This window comes from Crassostrea angulata, chromosome 3 (genome assembly GCF_025612915.1).
Source record: "Crassostrea angulata isolate pt1a10 chromosome 3, ASM2561291v2, whole genome shotgun sequence".
Taxonomy (NCBI): domain Eukaryota; kingdom Metazoa; phylum Mollusca; class Bivalvia; order Ostreida; family Ostreidae; genus Magallana; species Magallana angulata.
The window spans coordinates 57,316,046-57,337,964 of NC_069113.1; the positions used below are offsets into that span (position 1 = coordinate 57,316,046).

The 21,919-nt window shown below is 36.6% G+C and overlaps 1 protein-coding gene across 14 annotated transcripts; it reads left to right on the plus strand.

Annotated features, from left to right (window-relative positions):
- Window positions 1–506: 506 nt before the first annotated feature.
- On the plus strand, window positions 507–20,209 carry LOC128175222 (tropomyosin). Of its 14 annotated transcripts, none has more exons than XM_052840681.1 (10): window positions 507–642; window positions 774–920; window positions 1,537–1,662; window positions 7,474–7,607; window positions 10,214–10,331; window positions 12,190–12,260; window positions 14,303–14,378; window positions 16,223–16,285; window positions 16,721–16,790; window positions 19,020–20,209. In XM_052840681.1, the coding sequence occupies exons 2-10, from the start codon at window positions 807–809 to the stop codon at window positions 19,100–19,102; spliced, it is 855 nt and encodes a 284-aa protein (XP_052696641.1). In that variant the 5' UTR covers window positions 507–642; window positions 774–806; the 3' UTR covers window positions 19,103–20,209. The 14 variants fall into 14 exon arrangements, with proteins under 14 accessions (XP_052696641.1, XP_052696647.1, XP_052696646.1 ...); XM_052840687.1 differs by lacking the exons at window positions 507–642; window positions 10,214–10,331; window positions 12,190–12,260; window positions 14,303–14,378; window positions 16,721–16,790 and adding exons at window positions 9,300–9,417; window positions 12,407–12,477; window positions 13,215–13,290; window positions 17,171–17,240; window positions 18,338–18,462 and having other exon boundaries at window positions 649–920; XM_052840686.1 differs by lacking the exons at window positions 507–642; window positions 14,303–14,378; window positions 16,721–16,790 and adding exons at window positions 13,966–14,041; window positions 17,171–17,240; window positions 18,338–18,462 and having other exon boundaries at window positions 649–920.
- Window positions 20,210–21,919: the final 1,710 nt, after the last annotated feature.

Here is a 21,919-nt window from a genome sequence, read left to right on the forward strand (position 1 = left end):
TTTCTACAGCAATAGGCAGAATTTAGAGACAACATAGCCGGTATACTCTATATCCCCCTCTCCGTGCCCTTAAAGAGTTTCAAAGATTATTTTTCTATCACTTGTTTGAGCCTAAGCAGTGGTTGTATTGTTTGTAACGATTCTTTGAGTGAAGCATCAATGTAGGCGAAAATCTCTAACATAGTACAAACGGCTTTTTCTTCCTTGTTTCGTTACCATGGAAACGCACATGTGTTCTACACACGAGATGAGTCTAAGTAAAATTTATCTATATTAAACACAGGTAAAGTAGGAAATAAGCGATTTCACATAATTTGTATTTTCAATAAATATGTTTTCTATGAATTTGAGTAGATTTAAGGGAGAATCATTGCCGCATTTGTTCTTAATTTTGTGCATTAGAGTTTAAGCACTTTTTGGTAAAACTTTCTGAGTGTGTCGGCTGACACCCCTCCAGAGGGCGATTGGAATCCCCCGATGCCAATATGTGATTCTTGCAGACTCCAAAGAAGGATGTAAGGTTATCTGGCGTGTACGTGACGTAGCGCTCTAGGGGTTCCCATCGCGCCGAGATATACCCTTTCTGATAGGCTGTCCCTCTACATTCCGTCTCTCCTCTCTCCAATTATTTGGCAGGCCAGTGTGAGTGTTTACTTCAGTGTAGCCCTTTCGAGATTGAGGGAGCTGTTGAGTTAGCGGTTTCTCGTCGTCTGCAGTTGAAGTCTTCCCCGTTCATTCCTTTCTGCTTTTGATATTCCTTTATTTTGTTGTAGTTTATTTGTAAGGACCACATTTAACAAACAGCCATGGACAGCATCAAGAAGAAGATGATCGCCATGAAAATGGAGAAAGAGAACGCTCAGGACCGTGCTGAGCAGCTGGAACAGCAGCTAAGGGATACGGAAGAGCAGAAAGCGAAGGTAAGACTAATACCCGAAAAACCAATAAACCTTGTAAACGACCAACAGAACCAACTGTTAACTGTTATTACCTGTAAAAGATGCTGCAAAAGAAGTGAGACGCAAACTTATATTCTGTTGTGCATTTCATAGAACTTGTATTCAATTGTGCTCTGTTTCAACCTCAATTTTTGGAAATTCGTAAAAATGATATGTGTAATTTTGATATTGTAACAAAAATGGCATATCATTTGCAGGCACATGGCGGCCATCTTGAAATCTGATCCATGCCTTACTGTTATTATACCTATATGGCATGATAGTCGTCAGGTCCTATAACTAGATCAGATCTTCAATGCATATTGGTGTTGTCACAAACATAATAGTGTTCGTTGTGTTTTCGTGTAATTCATATTTTTCAACATTTTGACATTATTTAAGTCGCATGCGCTCTTTTCTTTGCGCTACTCTTTGCAAAGCATGCAAAAATGCGGAACTCATCAAAATTCATTTTGTAAATTCAAAAGATAACCCCCCTCCACGTCCCAGTGTGTTGTAGACTTGTCATGTTTTGCAGTCTGCGGCATATTTTGGTAACAAATTCAGCAATCAAATTTCGACTTTATTTTTCTTTCAGATAGAGGAAGATCTCACATCATTGCAGAAAAAGCACTCCAACTTAGAGAATGAGTTCGATACAGTGAACGAGAAATACCAGGAATGCCAAACCAAAATGGAGGAGGCAGAAAAGACCGCTTCAGAGGTAAGCAGACGGCGCTTTTGACGTCATCTGTCAATTTTTGGTGGTTGTTGTTTCAAGAACTATGATAATACATGCAGAAGTGTTATTCACATTTGAAACCCTCCCCCTCTCCGTACATTGCATGGCTAGCTTTCTTTTATATAGTTTGGAGGCCCAAACTTCAAGCTTTCTGGCTTCTGTTTGAATGATTTTTATCGTGTTACCTATTACATGTGATATAACATGTACATGTATCTATTAAATCCAATGGTCGGTGTTGTTACCGAAGGAGCTCAATGAGATATTCTGTGATGTTTGAATTGTGGGTGTTCTGTCCTGCTTTCTCTCTTTCTGTGTGTTGTATTATAAAATTTAAAGGATTTTAAGGATTAGACTGTGTATGATACGATCCGTGGAATGTAAACGTTGTGTTGTGGTTAAAATTTGCTGCATTGAGATCCTGCTGTGTACAGACTCCTCTTATCTGCCGGCGCGTATAATCGAATGCACACTCTACTACACCTGGATGTGACGTCACACTTCCCTATATGGGAATGTAACGCGAAGAATGCCTCTGCCAGTCATTACGCCGGAACCTCGACTAGTATCGGCTTTGCCGATAATTGCTCTTACTCCGTCGTCGCATCGGAACACTATTTATAGCCAATAAATGTATTCAATGTGACCCCGATTTAGATTTCAAAACAAAATACACGTGGTCATCTAGATTTTTAAAAAAAAGTTATTGACATATAGAAAAAAAACTTATATATTTTTCTCGGAGTTGTATGATAAATAAGGACAAATATTTTCTCCATGGAGAGAACTGGGGAGTTCGGTACGGAAGATTCCTGTAAGTGGAGGGACAATTGTGATAGTCTACAGGTGGACATGGATTTAGACACGGGACTTTCCCAGGATTCCGTGGTCAGCATGTCTTCATCACAACTCTCACAAGATTCCGTGGCCTCGTCACATTCCACAGATCTCACATCGGATTTACTTACTCCAGAAGTGTCCGTAAAGAAAAAGAAAAAATCGGGAACAAAAAAAGTGAAGAAGAAAAAAGACAAAGGTGATGGGGAGACAGGGGAAAAGGTTAAAAAAAGTAAAAAGGACAAAAGTAAAAAGTCCCGGTCCTCTTCGTCCGTCCGACCGGAACCGGAAGGAGGGAATCCCGTGAACCTAGTGCCAATGGACGAATTTGACCGAGTGATCTATAACAATGACCCTTTGTTCTCAGACATCGATATCAGTGGGGAGGAGGACCAGTCCCAGAAACCCCAGCGCCCCTCCCGCGCGCCCCGCCCCGGGGGCCTGATGTTCTCGTGCCTGTCCCTGGGAATTCAGTCAAATACTATGATTAAATACGCTATTATAGGAACAGAGGTCCAGAATATTTTAAAAGTGTCTCTAAGACGGGTAGGCTTTTATAATTTAGTGAAAACCCTGCAAATTCTCCCCTTTTCCTTTCAATCTTTGAAGTATTTTATGAGTTGTCACATAGATCTATAATGCATTGTTTGAGAGCTTTTCTTTCATCCGATTATGCAACTTAAACTTTCTGAAAAGAATTGGATTTTTACCAAAGTTTTATTGAGGGGCGAGTGATTTTGTGTGTGCTTCTCATTATAACAGTCTCTGTCTGTTTTCGCTTTTCGTCTGTTGATTGCTCATCACACGATGTGTTGTGCGGAGGGTTTCTTGGTCCTGCGCCAGATACAGAGGCGCATCCTCCCTGTAACCAAAAATAGACCTGGGTAACATGACTCCCCGGCAGCGAGAGAAACATGTGTGGGGATTTATGGAGGTGAAATGAATGCAGTGCCGGTGTTTTGTATTGCACGCAGCGGGGGCCGCATATCTCGTCAACAAATTAATCTTTAAGGGTGATTTGTCGGTACTGATTATTGTAATAAGGATGTGGTCGCGTGCCGGGAGATATATGGCTGTAGGGGGTCAGATTCGGTCAAGCGAAACTTGTAATATGCGAAGTCCGACATACTTGTTTAAATAACAAATAATAAGTATTGCAGTTGACATTTAATACCAGGAAATTTTATTTACAAAGCTTACTGATACATTTTAAGAAGAAAAAAAAACACATTTTTACATGTAGCGGTATTTATAAGCTAACTTATTTTATTAATTATCAAATTGAAGAAATTAAGATCCCCCCTTTTTTTCTCTTTCTTTAATGCATTTCAATTTTTAAAAGTAAAAATGTTTTTGTTTATTTTTCTTTTCTTTTTATTAACATGTTCATAAAATTATCATTATTGCAAAAATCCATATATGGAGTAAAATTAAACATTTACAAGGGCGGAAGGACAAATAAGAAACAGCCAGGTAAATATTTATGGGTCAAATTAGTCATGTGACACTATTTCGCATACTACACTGAACCATTGATAGGAAGGGTCGCGTAGTGATACACTGTAGTTTGACAACTCTCGTGATATCATTAATGCTTTTAACTTACTGGTGTTATAAGTCATTGAATTCTCCATCGATAAAGTCTATAAGATTTACAAAGGATATTGAAATAATACACATCGATTGTGGAACATTTTCTAAAGCGGAAGGATTAGGAATTAGAGTGAAGCGGTTACGTCGCCGGCGAATTTTTCTACCATTTTTGTGGATTTATTAACTAGGACAGAAACTTTTCAAAATGTCGATGGGAGGTGCAGGCACCCTGAAGGCCCTTAAAGACAAAATGGGCGCTTTAAGGGAAGAAAATGATATTCTAAAGGAAAAACTAGAAGTTCAACAACGAGTCAACGATGGTCTAAAGCAGGATAAGGATAATGTAGGTGTTGGCCGTTTTCATTTCCGCTCTTAATGCATTCCGAATTTCCTCGTGTTATAAAGCATGTGTGTTCCGCTATATTTGACATTAATTCCAAATTGTTTACACGTCGGAGCGTATCATATAGAATCATATTATTTAGAAATGTTTAATATTTTCCTGTTATATTTTTAAAAGCAGTTTTATGGGGAGGTTTGTCTAAAATGTTTGGACTTAAAGGAGTCTTGCTTTTATGAACAGCTCTAAACATGTTTAAATCGTGTCTATCTCATTGAATCAATATTGCTTCATTTATCGATCATCTGATAGAGAATCGGGATGTTTAAAGTGTTTAATAATCAGCCAAGTTTACTACTAACCATCCTGTTTATTCCGCTCTATTGGTAACAGTTTGATTCAGCTTGAGCCAATATTTGTCCTCTGTCCCAACATTTCTGTTATGATTGAAACCAGAATCTACTTTCACTTTTTGATATGACGTTTCTGCTATTGCACCAAGTTTGAAGAATTAGTTGTGTGATCTTTTTAAAGAAAACACAATCTGTGGTAACTTGTAAAATTACTTTTCATTAAAATGCGTTTGTTAAACTGAATTTTATTAAATTTAGGAACCAAAATCTTTTTGGAATGAAAAACGAACACTTGCCATGATCTCATTTTAAGTGTTAAGAATGTTATTCAGGGACAGTCTCCAGTAAAACTGCCCCATTTGAAGTTCTAGGAAGGGATGCTTGAGAATTTGTTTCCTTCTCGTGTTTAACAGAGGGCAATTATTCGTTCAGCCTCCTCTTACAGTTTATTTCCTCTTCTAAAAAAAGGCTTAACTTTCATGTGGTTCATTGGTACAATCTCTTGAAAAGTTCAATTTAGGAGTTATCATAAAGGGTGTGGACACATTGCACTTAGGCAGATAGGGGGCTTTGTTTGGGGAAAGTTTTTATCGTTTTGCCTGTAGTTCAGGTTATCACATACACATGTTGTAAACTGTGTCACTATCAGAAGCCAGGCCTTACATGCACAGGCCTGACCTCATAAAAACTCTTGAGTTTATCATCTCCCCTACAGAAAAGGAAAACACTGCTAAAGCATTAACTGTTTGATGTAGAGAAATAATTGCTGAGTATTAATATACTGTTATACAATGAGTAATATGTTAATTGTATGTTAATTGTGGCATAAGCATTGTGAGGTGATTTTTATTTATGAATAAGAGCTCCCATAAGGACAACCATTCATTGATAGATTATGCTTACTTCATAAAAACCTAGTTGATAAGCTTTAGGACATTGCTTTGAATTTACGTAGTCAGAATTAGTAAACCCATTTGAAATAGTCATGCACATCTTACACTGCTGACCTAAGGAATGTGATGTTAAAGTTATTACTCAAACAAGGATTTAATCACCTTTAATCACTGTGTGTAGTTTTATAACCTTAAGACCTCCTGTTTCAAACTTTTTCTAATCAGTCTGTATAGATGTAAACATAGGTATTGACACCTGAAGAAATCTGTGTCACCTTTGACCCTGCCCAGATGGCGTGGGGCCCTGTTTTGTCTGAGTGGCTCACCTTTCAGGTGTATGACAGGTGAATCAGTTCGGACCTGTACCATAACATCACAATATTAGCTTTCTCTGCACCAACAATTTTCATTTAAATTATTGTTTACCTGTAATTTATGTCAATAGAAAGGTATTTATATCAACGGTTTAAACTTTCTCTCGCCTGTCTGAGCGACTGGGGAATTTCTGGGGGAGGTGTATGCTGTCTGGGTAACGTTCTGAGTCATAGCCTTCAAACCTTGCCTCCCGAAATTCACACACTGCCGTTATCTGGTGGCTGCTGTCAGTGATATACAGGCATTAAATTTCTGCTTGTGTTTCTGTTTCAGTTTGGATAAAAATGAATCATATTTCTTTGCCCTCTCCACCTAGTCTGTGTGGTTCGTGTGTTAGCTGGGGGGATAGGGATGACATTCACAGACATCTCTTCTACTCTAGTTTGACCTGTGTTTCTTTGTGATTCTATAAAAAACAAATTGTTAAGAATTATAAAAATGACAGCCTTTTAACTCTGCCTATCCCTAGTGTGATGTAATTTCTTCTATTTATTGAATACAAGGATTCATTTATGTTGGTTTATTTCTGTTAAAGAGGGGGAATTTTTAGCACCATAAGAGTCAACATTGTTCTAGCCTCTATCTACATGTTCAACTAGAAATTAAGTTTGTGTAAAATTAAGTTGTAATGAAGTGAACGGCAGCATATATCAAGGTAAATCCTGGGGATAGTAAGACTGTAATGCTGAGTGGGCTGAATCCTTGTTCAAACACTTCTCTCTCTAATCTTGTACACTTGTTTACATCAGAAGGTGTAGCTTGGTATTTTAATTTGGGGCCTGCCATTGACTGCAAGGTGCTTGATTTATGCGGCCTTTAGTCACGGTTAGGTGCCCACTGTTGGGTTTAAAGCTTTGACCCAAAGTATGACAGTCAGATAATGCATACTTTAGAGATTGATTGCCAGGAATCCCGGCCTGAATTAAATTACGTCAACAGTAGGATTGTTTAGTTCTAACGGAGGCCTCAAGATGTAAACAAAAATGTAGTGAACATTTCTGGCATATTTCTGTGTTATTGTACTAGTGGAGGAAGCTGTTACTCATTGCTGAGTTGCTTGTATGATCCATAACAAATGTAAACTCATATGTTTTGAATTACATTGTTTTATCTTTTCTATGTTCAAAGTGAACTAGTTTAAAACCATCGCAACATTTTCTACAAATAAAGTTCAACATTCATGGAAGTTTTTGTATTGATCACATATTTACATCCAAAACTTTCAATGTTTAAAAAAAAAATTATAAATATACTTTTAAAAACTTCTAATTAGAAAATTAGGTTGAATGCAAAGATATCTTTAATGTAATTTATTACAACTCAAAATCTTGAAGTCACATTGATTATACCTGTTCAGTAAGATTGACCTCTGATTGACCTTGACCTTCGCTAACTGTTGTAGGCGGAACAAGAGATCCAGAGTTTGAACCGCAGGATCCAGCTCCTAGAGGAAGACATGGAGAGGTCGGAGGAGCGGCTCCAGACCGCCACCGAGAAGTTGGAGGAGGCTTCCAAAGCCGCAGACGAGAGCGAGAGGTAACCATCACTTTACTCCCTTTATATCCGTTCACTTCTCTATATTATCTCCACACAAATTACAGTAATTAAGCTTTATGCACACTTTAAAAAGGCAACTCTTGTCTTGAATTCTCAAAATTAAAATGCTTTTTAATCAAGTATTCTGAATTGGTCAAAAGATTGTATTCATAGTTAATGTATTTTAAATAATTTGATTGCTATTTTCATATACTTGCTTTTAAATTTATACAGTTTATTATGATGTCACTGTAAAGATACTATTCATCCTTATCAAAATAACACCCTTCTATTATATATATTTTGTTATTGTTTGTAAACCCTGTACATCAGTGAACAGACCAAAGGCAACAAATAATAATAAAGAATGTTTTACCACAATAACTCTGGGAAAACTGCATTTAGTAATGATTTTTTGGGGGGTGGGGGGAGGGTAGGAGAAAAGTTGATAAACAGTACTAGCAGGCTTGAAGTTCTGGGGACAGACTGATGTACAGGGTACTTTTTATCGGCATGAACATTTCGCAGTGCCCCCCAGATCACAGTCGCTGTCGGAAACCCCAATAAGTTGCAGAAATCACTCAACCACATCAACAATAACGTGTGCATCAATTGATTTTCCTGTTGCAGTCAGAGATGTATAAATTATTGGATTTGCGGCTGTGACTCGGGTCTGGGGGGCATATGATATAGACCTGTTACTCCGGTCCCTTTGTTTGTTTGGGCCCTAATTGTTGCAAGGAGACTCATTATTTGATAAGTCCCTGATCTGATGGAAATACAAACACCATGTAGGTATTTTTTGTCAAGGGGTAGTGATAAAGGCCGGTATATAACTGTTGTAGTCCTAGCTTCCTTATCTCTGTGTAACGGAGTCATTTCTGCAAGGCTCAGTAGCTACTGAATGGCAGGATAATTAATTTTACTCCATATTGAACAAAACATAGCCAGCCAAGTACCTGATAAGAAGAAATAAAATATGTCAAATGTAGATTGAATTGAAATAGCAATGCAGGTATAACTAATGTGTAATAAAAAAGTTTTCCCTTGAGGCTATTATACCTGAATTCATTTTGCATGGTTTGCATGTTTTTTGAATATTCAAAACTTTGTCAGATATAAAGCCATTGTTAACATTTACGGGAAGGTGAAATCTGTTTGCTATGTTTATGCAAAACTACTACTGATGAAAGGCCAGGGGTTTGAGTGAATATGGATGATGTATGTAATGAGGTATCTGTAGAAACCCAGAACTCAAAGGGGCATCTCAAATAATACAAGATTTCATCTCTCCTAAATGTTTATATCTAACCATGGAAAATGTGATGTAGGATGACTGTAAAAAGAAAATGTTTTGTCCCAGGATGCAAACATTTTCTTTCTGTCGAACTTGGACTCCATGTAAACTTGTATCATCTCTAATGCCAAAGGGTGATGGAAAATCAACTACTTTCACAACAAAACATCGTGAATCTGTATCGGTCTATGGCTAATTGCACTACTCCAAAGCTTCTATATACATATATACCTGTAACTTCCTAACACATTTTACTTAGATATCATTACAATCGGCACTGATTTCCAAAACGTAAAACACATTAAATACAGACTTCCTCATATCCATTTAATGAAAGCTTAGATTTGATAGGCTCAATAGTTATGCTAATTAAGTGTTTTACCCAATGGCATTAGAGGTCGTCGAACACTTGAGAGCAGAAATCGAACGGATGAATCTCGAATGGATGACATGGAAGGGAAACTGCGACAACTGACAGAAGTCGCGGAAACGTCAGAGAACCGATACACAGAGGTAATAATGGGTACATCCAAGCCTTGATTGCATGTTCTATAAATTTTTAAACAGAGCCCGCCGATGCTTAGAAAATAAGAGTTTATTGGACGATGGACGAATAGACCAACTTGAGGGCGGAATGAAACAGATGGAACTAGTGGCCAATGAGGCCGAAAGGAAATACGAAGAGGTATGTAACTATGGCGATGCCATGGTGACCATTGGATGTTGTTCTAGGAAGCAAGTTGGGGTACCTTAAGGTTTGTCTAGTATTAATGAGATTCGGATTCCTTCTCTTCCAGATGTGGATTGCTAATTAATTCTTTTGCTTTAATTTCAGGTTGTGTAAATTGGCATGTATTAATGGGTGTTGAGGTTGTGGAACTAACCAAGTTTTTTCTGCTTTTTGTTTGTTTGTTTCTGACAGAGCGCGGAAAGTTTTAGAAAGTCGAAGTTTTGCCGATGATGAGAGAATCGATGCCTTAGAAGGGCAGCTCAAGGAGGCTAGATATATAGCAGAGGACACCGACCGAAAATATGATGAGGTCCTTAGTAAAAGTCCACATAATCACTGTATCTCTGTATACTGGCATGCCACCTCTAACACTGGTCGTTTACTTGTAATCTCTGTATCCCTGTAGCAGCTCTGCTTTGACCTTTCAAAAAAAAGGCATAGGGAAAAGATAGAAAACAAGTTATAAGTCCTGATGACCAAATGTTGCCAAAATGTACTCTGCGTGGCTGATCATGTACAGGGATAATGAAAAAAGATTTGAGACCTTTTTATTTAAATGATAATGTCTTCTTCCACCAGAAACCGCAAGGTCTTGGAAAACCTCAATAACGCCTCAGAGGAGAGAACTGATGTCTTAGAGAAACAGCTTACTGAGGCCAAGCTGATCGCTGAGGAGGCCGACAAAAAATACGATGAGGTGAAGCAGCGTGGACTCGAGGCTCGAGCTACATCACACCCCTGCTTCTTATGCAGAAAACGTTTAAAGTAGAAGTAAAAAAAAATCTGTTAAATTTTTGGTCTCCTCATATGAAGCAGGGGTTGGTATCACCATTTGATTTGGTATTACTGATGGTTAGCTCAGAACCAGAGTTGTGCATCCCTCAAGGAATGTGTTTGGACATGCCAAAAATGTGTTTTGTTTTTTCCCCCTAAAAGTCAATAACAGCCTGGCCTCTGTAATGGAGTGATGTGTAGGAGGCCACTGTGTGTGTTGTAAACCCCTAGAGTCTGATAGATCACAAGTTCTCTATTCCATAGCGTGATATGCCAAATAACTCATAAAGAAAAGTCAATTTGAGTGTTTTGAGACTGCCCCCAATCACTGAAATGAAACAGAGAACTGTGCCAGCCATCATTCCCATAGTTCCCCAATTTCTTTTTTCTTAATATTTCATCATCATTTCTGTTCTAAATTCCATTTTTTTGCCAAAATGTTAAAATCTTCTAATTCTTTTCAAGTTTCTGTACTGCATCTTGAAAACAAGAAAACTATCGGAATGCATGGCCATATACTAATTTAGAATCCCTTAAGTATTAACATTGGTCACAATGGTACATGAAGGATAATATTTTAATGGAAAGCAAATTGACAGAAGCTAGGTGAAGTTAATGACTTGCACATTCCAAACCCGACTGTTTAATTTGATTTTACTTGCTAAAACGTGCTAAAATATATTTCAATAAATGAATATCTTGAATGAGGAGCAGTCCCCTGCTTCAAACCCTTTAAGTAGAGAGCTTCATGTATCAGACCATGTACGATTATATTTACAGGTGCATCTTGGGAATGCTGTTTGAGAATGACACAGCAGCTGTAGGTTAATTATTAATCAATCAGTAATTAGATCCACTGGAAAAGTGGTATGCAAAGAGACAAGCACCCAGAATACCCAGATGTTCTGATTCTTTTAGGTGCTTGTTTCATGTTTAATTTTCTATCTTCAGCTTGAATTGTTGTGATATAATTAAACCAAAGAAAAACTTGTTCTGAACAATTTGACAATTCATTGTAGAGATTAGATAAATATGTGAGGAAAATATCACAAATGAGGCGTTCAGGCTGGAAACTTTACTCTGTCAATTCTGTGATTTTGGGTTTTCATTGATTTTCAAAGTTTTGAATAAATAATTTAGATTTGATAATGTTACACTATTTGAATAATGATAAAAAATCAGTTAAAATCTGAGAAGCCAAAGAAAGAATTAACAGAGATGCACTGTGAACAGTTTTATTGGAATGAATGATTTGATATTTATGAAGCAGTTTTTAGTTGATTTTTATGTTTTTTTTTATTTGTGACTATTTATTCATATAATTAATTCATGTTTGCATTATTTTTACCCTGTAGTTTTGTACTGATTGCATAAGTTGATGAGTTATTTGTTATAAATGTATAGCTTCAATTGTTCTATACTGTTTCAATAATTTAACTCCAAAGTTCCCCATTTTTTAGCTATGCATTCCTGTTATACTGTTCTGATGTTAATATAACGTAGGTTGTGATAGCAAGGCATGAGTTTGAAATTTATTACTAATCCCTTAATTGTTTGAAATATCGTTTTTAAAAAATTATCAAAGGAAATTCATTAGAAAATTGAAAACATTAACAACAAAGAAAAATAGTTTTGAGTTCAGAGAAATAAATTTTATTAAAGTAATAAAATTTTTAGTAAAGAACTTGAGTAAGGAGAATGTTTTGGAAAGAAAAACTTTTCGGATAAAGAGACCATTGCGTTGGTCACTGTGACTGATTGTCTGTCTGTCTGTGTCACAGGCCGCCCGTAAGCTTGCTATCACAGAGGTGGACCTTGAACGTGCTGAGGCTCGACTTGAGGCCGCTGAGGCGTGAGTATCCAACAAACCGTGACAGTGCACGCCGCCCCACTGCGAATGCCTCAGAGTTGTGTCCCCTTAGTTAGTTACAATAACATTAACTGTTTCTGTGTGTTGTTTGCCTTAACTCTGGTTATGACCTGAATAACATTTTGTAGGCTGCACGAAAATTATGTGTACTAGAAGGCGAATTAGAACGAGCTGAAGAACGCTATGAATTAGCTGAAAGGTTTGTTTCTGATCTTGATTCTAAGATTAATAATTTGGAGCAAAATTTAAAATTGAAAAGAGATTTGATATTTAATATTTGATATTTAATATTATGTAAAAAAAAGAAAAAAAAAAGAGGATGCATGATATCATTGACTGCTGCACTACTCAACTTTTTTATCTTCAAATTTATTTTAAAAGAGAAAGAAAATGATAAGCAATTATGCATACATTATATGTATTATATTTCACAAAGTCACTAGAATCTGTGTGAAGTGCATGATTAAGCATGAATTACAGCATTGTAGAAAGGGGAGGTCAGGGGAAGAGGGTGGAGCTCAGCATTAAAGTTTGTTTATAATAGGAGGGAATGAATGATAAGACAGTGGGCTTCCAGGAAAATGACTTACTCTTGAGGGAGTTGGATGGGGGCTACTGGTTGAAGTTTGCCAAGATGTAATAATTAATGCAGGGACATAGTCTCTGAATTCCAAAGACAATGGACTTGTTATCAGTTATAGCAGTTAGGGTTTAGAACATTGGTTAAACAAGGAGGAATAGAAAGTCAACAAAATATTATAGATTCAAAAAGATAAGCCTGTGTAGGTGGGAGTTGTCCTTGGGTGAATATTACTTGAATTGAAATCGGGCAGAGGGCATAATGCTTAAGATTAGAGACCTGATAAAAGAAGGGGGTGTGCATATTCAAAGCATGGTGTGCTAATGTTTGTATGTTTTTGTTGTTTCCCATTGCAGCAAGGTTAAAACCCTAGAAGATGAATTGCATGTAGCCACAAATAGCCTTAAAGCTTTAGAAATATCTGATGAAAAGGTATGTGTCTACTTATGAACAGCCAGGCTGATCAGGCTCACTCAGACTCGCTCTAGGTGAGCCTGACTCGGCCGAGATTATTAACTGATATTATGATGAGTGGATGTACGCTGGGGGCTTCAGTCCAAGTGTTGGAAGAGCCTGGATCCACCCCCAGAGGTGTTAGCGTTTAGTGCATGTCACAGCATGCCTGTGTTTAGTGTTATTTGTGTATTTTTTGGACTGTGAGACCCAGCGTACATGCACTGCCGATTCAGTCTGGATTTTTCAAAAAGAGGCAATGTGACCCAGATATTTTACCCACAGTTGGGTTGGTGTGGCATGTTGTGATGGCAACTGATTGCATGCTTCTCAAGATCCCAGTGTTGTGTGCATTCAGTTTATTTGGAGAAAGAAAAATAAACATTTTTATTATTTTGATAAAAAAAATGAGAATTTGAGATTGAAATGTCCTTTTCAATGTCTGTCGGCTCTAAAAAAAAAAAGAAAAAGAAAAAAAAATTGTTAATTTTTTTGTATTTAAGGGTTGAGAATTTATGTATAAAAACCCTGAACCATATTAGACCCTAAACAGCCATCCATACGCAAAAGATCAAAATCAGCAAAGCATTGCAAAGATTTAGAATTAAAGGCCAGCAGACATGCCCAGTAAACCCTTCTCTTGTACTATTACAGCAAAGTTTATGAACTTGAAGAACAACTCTCAGTTGTGGCTAACAATATCAAAACCCTGCAAGTTCAAAATGATCAGGTAAGGGGGAGAATATCCAGGCTGGATCACACAGGGTGCAACTTCACTTGGAACCCAAAGGTCAAATCAGAAACCAGCTCCATGTCATTACAGAATACAGTCAGGGTCTTTGGGAGGTCTGGATAGCTTTGAGAATATTCTTGAAAAATGTATCATGGAGCAGGTTTCAGATGGCGAAAGCAGGCCCAGATGGGGTCTCAAAGTGGGGATGCAGTCCTGATATATTGTTTGGAAATGTTAGTCTTAATTTCTGAATTTCAGGAAAGTATTGGAGTTAGAAGAAGAACTTAAGGTGGTTGGCAACAATATGAAATCGTTGGAGATCAGTGAGCAAGAGGTATAAACACTACACACCCCTGTGTACCTCTGCTGGTGTGCATGACGATGTATGCAGGCCTACAAGCATGCTCACATTTGGTTTTGTCAGAACCGACAACGACCTATTTCATTATTTTTATTTATTTTTTATTTTTTTTTTTGATTTGGTAATATGATTTGTCTACATGACAAACAACAAGAATGTTGTCTATGTTTAGGAAGGAGAGGAGGTTAATGCAAGACTTAGGTATCTTTAAAGTGGGCACTCTCTCCCAGTAGCACATATAGAAGATGTTGAGACAAATGACCAAGCATGATTTAACCCAAGAATCAGACCCCAGTTTTACACTTTATTTTGCACTTAATTAGAAAAAAAAAGATTGAGATTATAATAGGAATAGTCACTTCAGTGTTTGATAAAATATTTTGGGTTTAAACAGTATATCTGGAGAGGAATGGGAGAACTAAGTGTATTTTTGGGTGGTATGGAAGAACTGAGTGTTTTGAGGGTGGTATGGGGTGGTACAGTATTGAGGGTGGTATGGGGTGGTACAGTCTTGCATTATTTCCTCCTCCACAAGAAGTGGACTAGTGTGATGACGGTGATGTAACAGATCTATAGGTGTAGACCAGCAGCCGTCTAGACAAACTAGCACCTGCCAGTGGCCCGCAATCAGGCCATAGATCACATAGATCTGTTTGTTTGAACTCTCCAGTAACTGTAGTCCTCTATGGAAGTATTCCAGACAGAGTCTGTCATATGTCATGTATTGACAACCTACCACCAGCTCATCAGTTGTTGGTTTCAAAAACTGAGAAAAAAATGAGATTTTATGGAGTCTTGAAAAAAAAACCCACTCAAGCTCTTTGACAGGTTTCCACCCTCAAAATTTTTAAAAATCTTTCAACCTTCTAGTGGAATTGCGTTTAATGTAAATCTGAAGCAGCTGATGAACTGGTGTGTGACAAACATGAAGAATAACCTGATTATGTGCATGATTAGCTAGATTCATCCATATGATGTTGAAAACTGAAATATGTGAGGGTGTTTCCAGTAATGCCTGGAGACCTTTACAGTGAGGGTGGGAGGGGGTCGGGTGTTTTATGCCTGGCCAGTGTTGTGACCATCTCACTGTGCTTCTTGTCCATGCCATGCCCAGCTCAATACCACGCTCAAATTGTAATTAATCTTGACGCAAAATTTAAGCAAAATATTGAGTGATTTTTTTTTTTGTCCTAATCAGGGTTTTATATTGCACATTGCATGACTATTTTGTAAACATTTTAATTTCAAAGGAAAGTTTCATCGAGAGAAAATAAAACCATTTGTGAAGACTAACCACTGCTACAGTAGTTATAGTGCTATGGCGTCCATATAATGTGGTGCATGTAACATCTGTAGCCATCATAGCTGTGGAAAAAGCATGGAGTCAAAATAACCCAAGTTATTAGACCCATTTAGTTATTTTCTGAATTCCTAGTATCCATCATTTTGAATGAATGATATTCAAGAAGAGAAAATGATATGGGAACTTCAAATGAACTTGTCCTCATAATTTAAATACATCTTATAAATATTTTGGAATAAAGGCATTTAATTAAAAATGATTGGGGGGGGGGGGTACTAGAAACCTAACCCATTTTTTTTTGTTTCAAAATGCATCACATATTTCAGTTTCTTGATGAAAAACATGTTTTTACATCAAAATGTTATTAGAAATTTAACTCTTTGTTTCAGTGCAACTTATTTTATTTAAAGCTACATTAACTTCTAGTTAGATTTTTAAAACACTAGTTTTGTTATAGTCTGCACCTGTATCACTTGAATGTTTGTTTTAATGTGACTTTGACCCTGATTTTCAGGCTTCACAAAGAGAAGACAGCTACGAAGAAACCATTAGAGATCTTACACAGAGGCTGAAGGATGTAAGTCCAATGCTTACTTACTCTATCTATGATATTTACTACACTATCTATATCATAATCTTTATTTCTGATGGCAATTGTAGATCAGCTAGCATTTAAAGTTAAAGTTTCGAATGCTTAAAATGTTACATGTATTTGCTATGCGGCGTTATTTGTTTCCCAATCAATGTCTGCAGCATGAATGAAGAGGGAGGGTTTTGTGGAATACTATTCTTTGTTTTGATTGGATGAAATTTTTTTCAGGTCACACATGACCTCTTTTTCGTGATAAACATAATTATTTTATTTGTGTAATGAAATCCACACTGATGGTTGAATATCGTGCATCCTTAATTAAAAGGCCATTGGTCAAATTGACCTCTTTGTTAGAGGAAGATCTTACCATTAACTGTTGTTGTGTTGGGTGATCTGTTACATTCGAGTCCCTTTCTACAGGCTGAGAACCGGGCTACTGAAGCTGAGCGAACTGTATCCAAACTCCAGAAAGAGGTTGACAGGCTTGAAGGTAGGCCCGGCATGAACAACGGAGTTACTCCCCTTGCGCATTTACCTGTCTCACTCCGAACAATATCTGTGTCTAGATTTCACTGTTGACTTCAGTTCAAAAAGCAAATTATGTACTGTGAATGTGTTTTTGATATCACAATTTATTTTGCAATGCCACAAGTGAATGTTCTAAAATTCAGATAAGTTTTCAGTGACCGGTCAACATTCAGATCTAGGCACACAGACTGTTGGAGTGGGCCCCCATATTAACACAGTTTTGATTTCAGCCAGTGCCTGAAGGAGGGGTGTGCATTGTATAGTGTTACCAAAACTAAAAGCATGAGAAGCTTGATGTGTAGTTAGGTTAGAAATAAAACATGGCCTTGACTTTTACCACAGAGCCAGAATAGAGCTGAGGTTGCAGAAAGGCAGGTATACACTCTCCAACTGGAGAACGACAAATTGTCAGGTAAAGCTCACCTGTCAGGTAAAGCTCACCTGTCAGGTAACGTCTCACCTGTCAGATAAAGCCTTGCACCCAGCACTGGTCATTCTTTGCTTCTATTGCAGTCTCTCTCATTCCAACTGTACAGCAACCATTTGTAGATTTTTTTTTTTTTTTTAGAAATATTCTGTTAAAACTGCTGCTATAGGGAGATCTTTTACATGCCTTTAGATTTTACTTGTAGAAGACAATTAGTTGGGGATTATAATTTTAAGCGGTATAATACATTTATAAAGTAGATTGGAATTTGATTTCTCTTAACATTATTAAATATATTAAACATTTGCACTCCTTGGTTATTTTGATATAATTAACAAAAGTTTTTTTGGCGGAAAACAGGAGCAAACAGAAAACCAAGTTTCATTTTTCAAATTCCCATAGAACACTTGATATAGTATAAAATTTCATTGTAAACTCTGTCCATCCTGCTACACACACTCGAGTAGTCCCTCTCTGAGCACTCACTCCCCCTGTGTGGCCACGCCCCTGCCTAGGTAAGTATCTGGTCTCTGATTGGCTCTAACATTGATGTTGTATTGCACACCTCTAGTCCATCAGATGGCTGGCCATTATAAACTGTTACTATGCAGTCTGCTGTTTTATCTTCTTATTTAATTTTGTAATCTTTGATCATGCTTATTGTGAAAGATAATCCCACACAGTTTTTAACATTTCATTATGAAAACTGTTGACTTTTAAAATTTTAAAATTCTGATGGAGAGATCCAGTTATAACTTTTTACTATAAATAGGAATTTTATTTACTTATATTTTATGATTTCTTAACAATGAACTTTTAATTTTGAGAATTTTATTTACTAGAAAATATCTTGTGATTTCAAAATTTAGCTCAATTTTTCATACCATATTTTGTAACTTGTAAATTTTTTGCCTCAATAAAAAAAGAAGTTGGTGAAAGATTTAGGAGCATGTTGACCGGTTGTCATAGTAACAGCTGGTCCCTCATAGTTTATCAGAGTTCTGTGTTTTTGCATTATGACATTCTGTGTTGCATTCTGCATGAGATTGACCTATTGGCATGTGTCTGTGTGTGAATTACAGATGACTTAGAACAGGAAAGGAAACACAAGCTGGAACTACAAGCCGAGATGGAGGCCACGCTCCAGGATCTGAGTAACTTGTAGAACCAGGGCTAGTTTTAGATGATCTACACAATTTTTGTACAGGTTTGAAACACCTACATATTCATATAACATGGTCAAATATGTACTAATTGCATTTGCATGGAGTTTTTGCATCAGTTGTGTTTAATTGTACTATTTGTATGAAGTCTTCATCTTCAGAACATACTTTTTTATTATATGTTCTCTATAGAATTAGTACTATAAAGGGGCAACACTCTACTTTTGGAGGGTTATAGTTCTTATTGTAAAGCCTATGTATTAAAATGTTAGGTGTTTTTTACCGTGGGGTGATGGGAGATGTAAAAGACCGACAGTTTAATGGATATAAACGCAGTTGTTCGGTATGATAGGTTGGTGGATATGAATGTCAGGATAGTAAATCATTAATAATTCACAGTAAAGATAGAAGAGTTTGATTCACTATTTAGTGAAAAGGATGGTGAATATAAATTAGTGGTTAGAGGTGAGGTAAGGAATTGGTTATAATGGGGTATGACAGACGGGTTCGACGCTATAGTTATAAAAATTCAAAATAGTGAGGTTTGACTAGGTCTCTTAAGCCAAGGACTCAAACTAACCCATTCTCTCCTGTGTTTCAGATGAACTGCTTGCAGAAAAGGAGCGATACAAAGCCATTAGTGACGAGCTGGATCAGACTTTTGCCGAGCTGGCAGGATATTAATTTTTCCTCTCTCCCTCACCTCTGTCAAAGGCCAACACGAGACGGAAGGACTTTTTTCACAGCTGGCACGGTCACTGTTGTAAATGGACATTTTATTATGTTTCATCTGTATAATGGTGTTAGAGATATAAACAAAATGTGGACGGAGATTTTTTTTCTTTATGAATGATCAAATATTTAATTATATTTCATGACGTGTTCTGATGAACAAACTTTCTAAATTAAAAAAAATGATAAAACTTCTGAGGGTGGACTTGAATCTTTCTGAATCATCACTTGTTATTTTGTGTTGTATGTTTCCATGCTATGTTAAAATTAGGCAAGGTTACTGGTTCAGATGGTATATATATATTTATATATATGTTTATATGTGATACATATTTATACTGTATTATAACACGATTCAGTTTTTGGAATCTGCATTGGACTGCCAGACTTAGATAGAGCCACCATTAGGGCTGTAATCCTCTTACAGTAACCGGGTTTTGTTTTAACATACCGCCGGGGTCGGGGGGTGGGGGGAGGGCTACTATGCGGTCAGTGGTGGAAATTTTAGTGCCATCGAAATGGCAGTTTCCTTATGCATATCGACTGTAATTCAGGGGGAGATCGTCAAAGATATAGAAAACAATAAATCACAAAAAGTCCAATCCATTGTAAGCATGGCAATATCCAGCTAATGTTTCTGTCGGCCATTTTGATGCTAAAATTTCCACTCCTGTCTACAAAAGGACTTGTGTATATGATAGCCAATGTGATTGTGTAGTCTGAGTACACGGTGGCTACCTATTACAGGGGCTCTATTTCCATCTAATAGGTGTATGTCACATAAATTTGTAATATTTTCCTTGCATTAAATTCTTTACTTTATGAAATTTTATACCGAACTTGTTTATCTTTTTATCATAGTACACAGTTGTCATATTTTTACTAGCCATTTGAACGTTAGATTTCTATAGACTGTACTAATATATTGGATTTGTTACACCAGTAGACAGGGGAGGGAACCCTCCGCTGGTCACGTGATATCCGCTTTTCTCTACTGCTTTGAGTCTATTGTCCCTGGATATTGCCTTAACCAAAATAAAATTGTACTTGCTTACCATACCACAGTGTGTTTTGTACTCAATCATTCATATTTATATATCCAGAGGGAATTTTGAAAACACCAGTTATTGCTAGTTAAGTAAGATGTTTATAAATCCACAGGAATAGTTCGGGGGGGGGGGGGGGGGGGGGGATTCAGGTTATTAAAAAGTTGGACTATACAAATTAAATTGCTATCATTTGGAGAATAAATCCGAACATTTAATGAACTGCATGACCATTGTGTATGAGACGAGGTTGACCCAGGATTATTACGGTTCATGAATAACATGGTAAATCTGGTAGATGATCTGGAATACTTTTAAAAGGGCATGCACTTTGATTCGGTAATGTAGTCACCATTCACATCTCTTGTAAAACCGATACAGAGCCAGTTCATTTAACGAGCTAACCAGAGATTGTCGGGGAAATATTTAATGGGAAAATGAAAGGACAATCATTTCAAAGTCCAAAGTCATGTATAAAGTCGCTTTTGATGACGATACATAATTAAGCTTACTATCTATACATTTATAAGTAATTAGTGTCAAAAAAGAAATATGGTACGGTAAACGCAACAATATTAACCTGGGTTAATAAAGAATACTTCCTAAATGATACTGAAACAGCTAATGTAAATACATTTGCTGTATTATCAAATACAAAATGATGTATAATTGATATAATGGACAGGGATATACGCGTAAATTGTAAGGATATGTCAAAAACCACACAACACAGCTTATAAGGCTGTTGGAAGGTTACATGTATCTTAAAGATTTTATTTCTGACAATTATCACTTGCTATAGGTGTTTCACAAACGATCACATCTGATCCATCCTTATATATACTAAAAGTCCTACGAAACACGCGTGTACATTAAAAAAAACAGTAGTGCTAACATACATACCTTTAATAAATTAAACTTTTATTTATAAATTCTGTTGATTAATTAATAAAAATATTGTTGTTAAACAACAGGAAATAGCTATGCTATTAAGATATTTGTCTGTTTATAATCAATCATAAATTATAGCTACCTGTTTTGAATCTCGTTTAAATATTGGAAACATTTGGTTAAAGAGATATATATAGATGCAATGGTTAGGCCAGTAAAATCTCAAACTCCAGAAAGCAAATATACAACTCAATTTAGACGATCGAGATGATAAGAAAAGAATTGCATGTATATTTTTGAAAACCTATTTCTGAATTCGTCCCAAAAGCCATACCTGTATTTCGTTTACCATTGAATGTTAATGCGTTGTTTGGTTGCTTTATATGGACATGCACGTAAATATTTAACAGTCCATATGAGCTATGTATACAATTATTGGGTATTTCCATACATACTTTAGACAGGAAATTTATGACCAAATTAAAATTGAATGCAACGATAGTACATGTTGTTTACTGCATCAAGCATGGTAATAGAGACGAAATAAAGAAAAAAATCTGAAGGTAGCAGTGAATATTTTAAACACCTAAGACATGCACAGAAAACAACCGACACTAACTATCAATTATAAATAAAAGAATAAATAAATAAATAAATATAAATAAAGAAGTCAACAAAGATACACGTGAATCTATCAGAACATAGTAAACCACTGTCGTATATCCGCGCCGTTAGCGACATGTATATTCTAAACAGCTAAGACATGCACAGAAAACTACCGAAACTAACTATCAATTATAAATATAAGAATAAATATATAAATGAATATAAA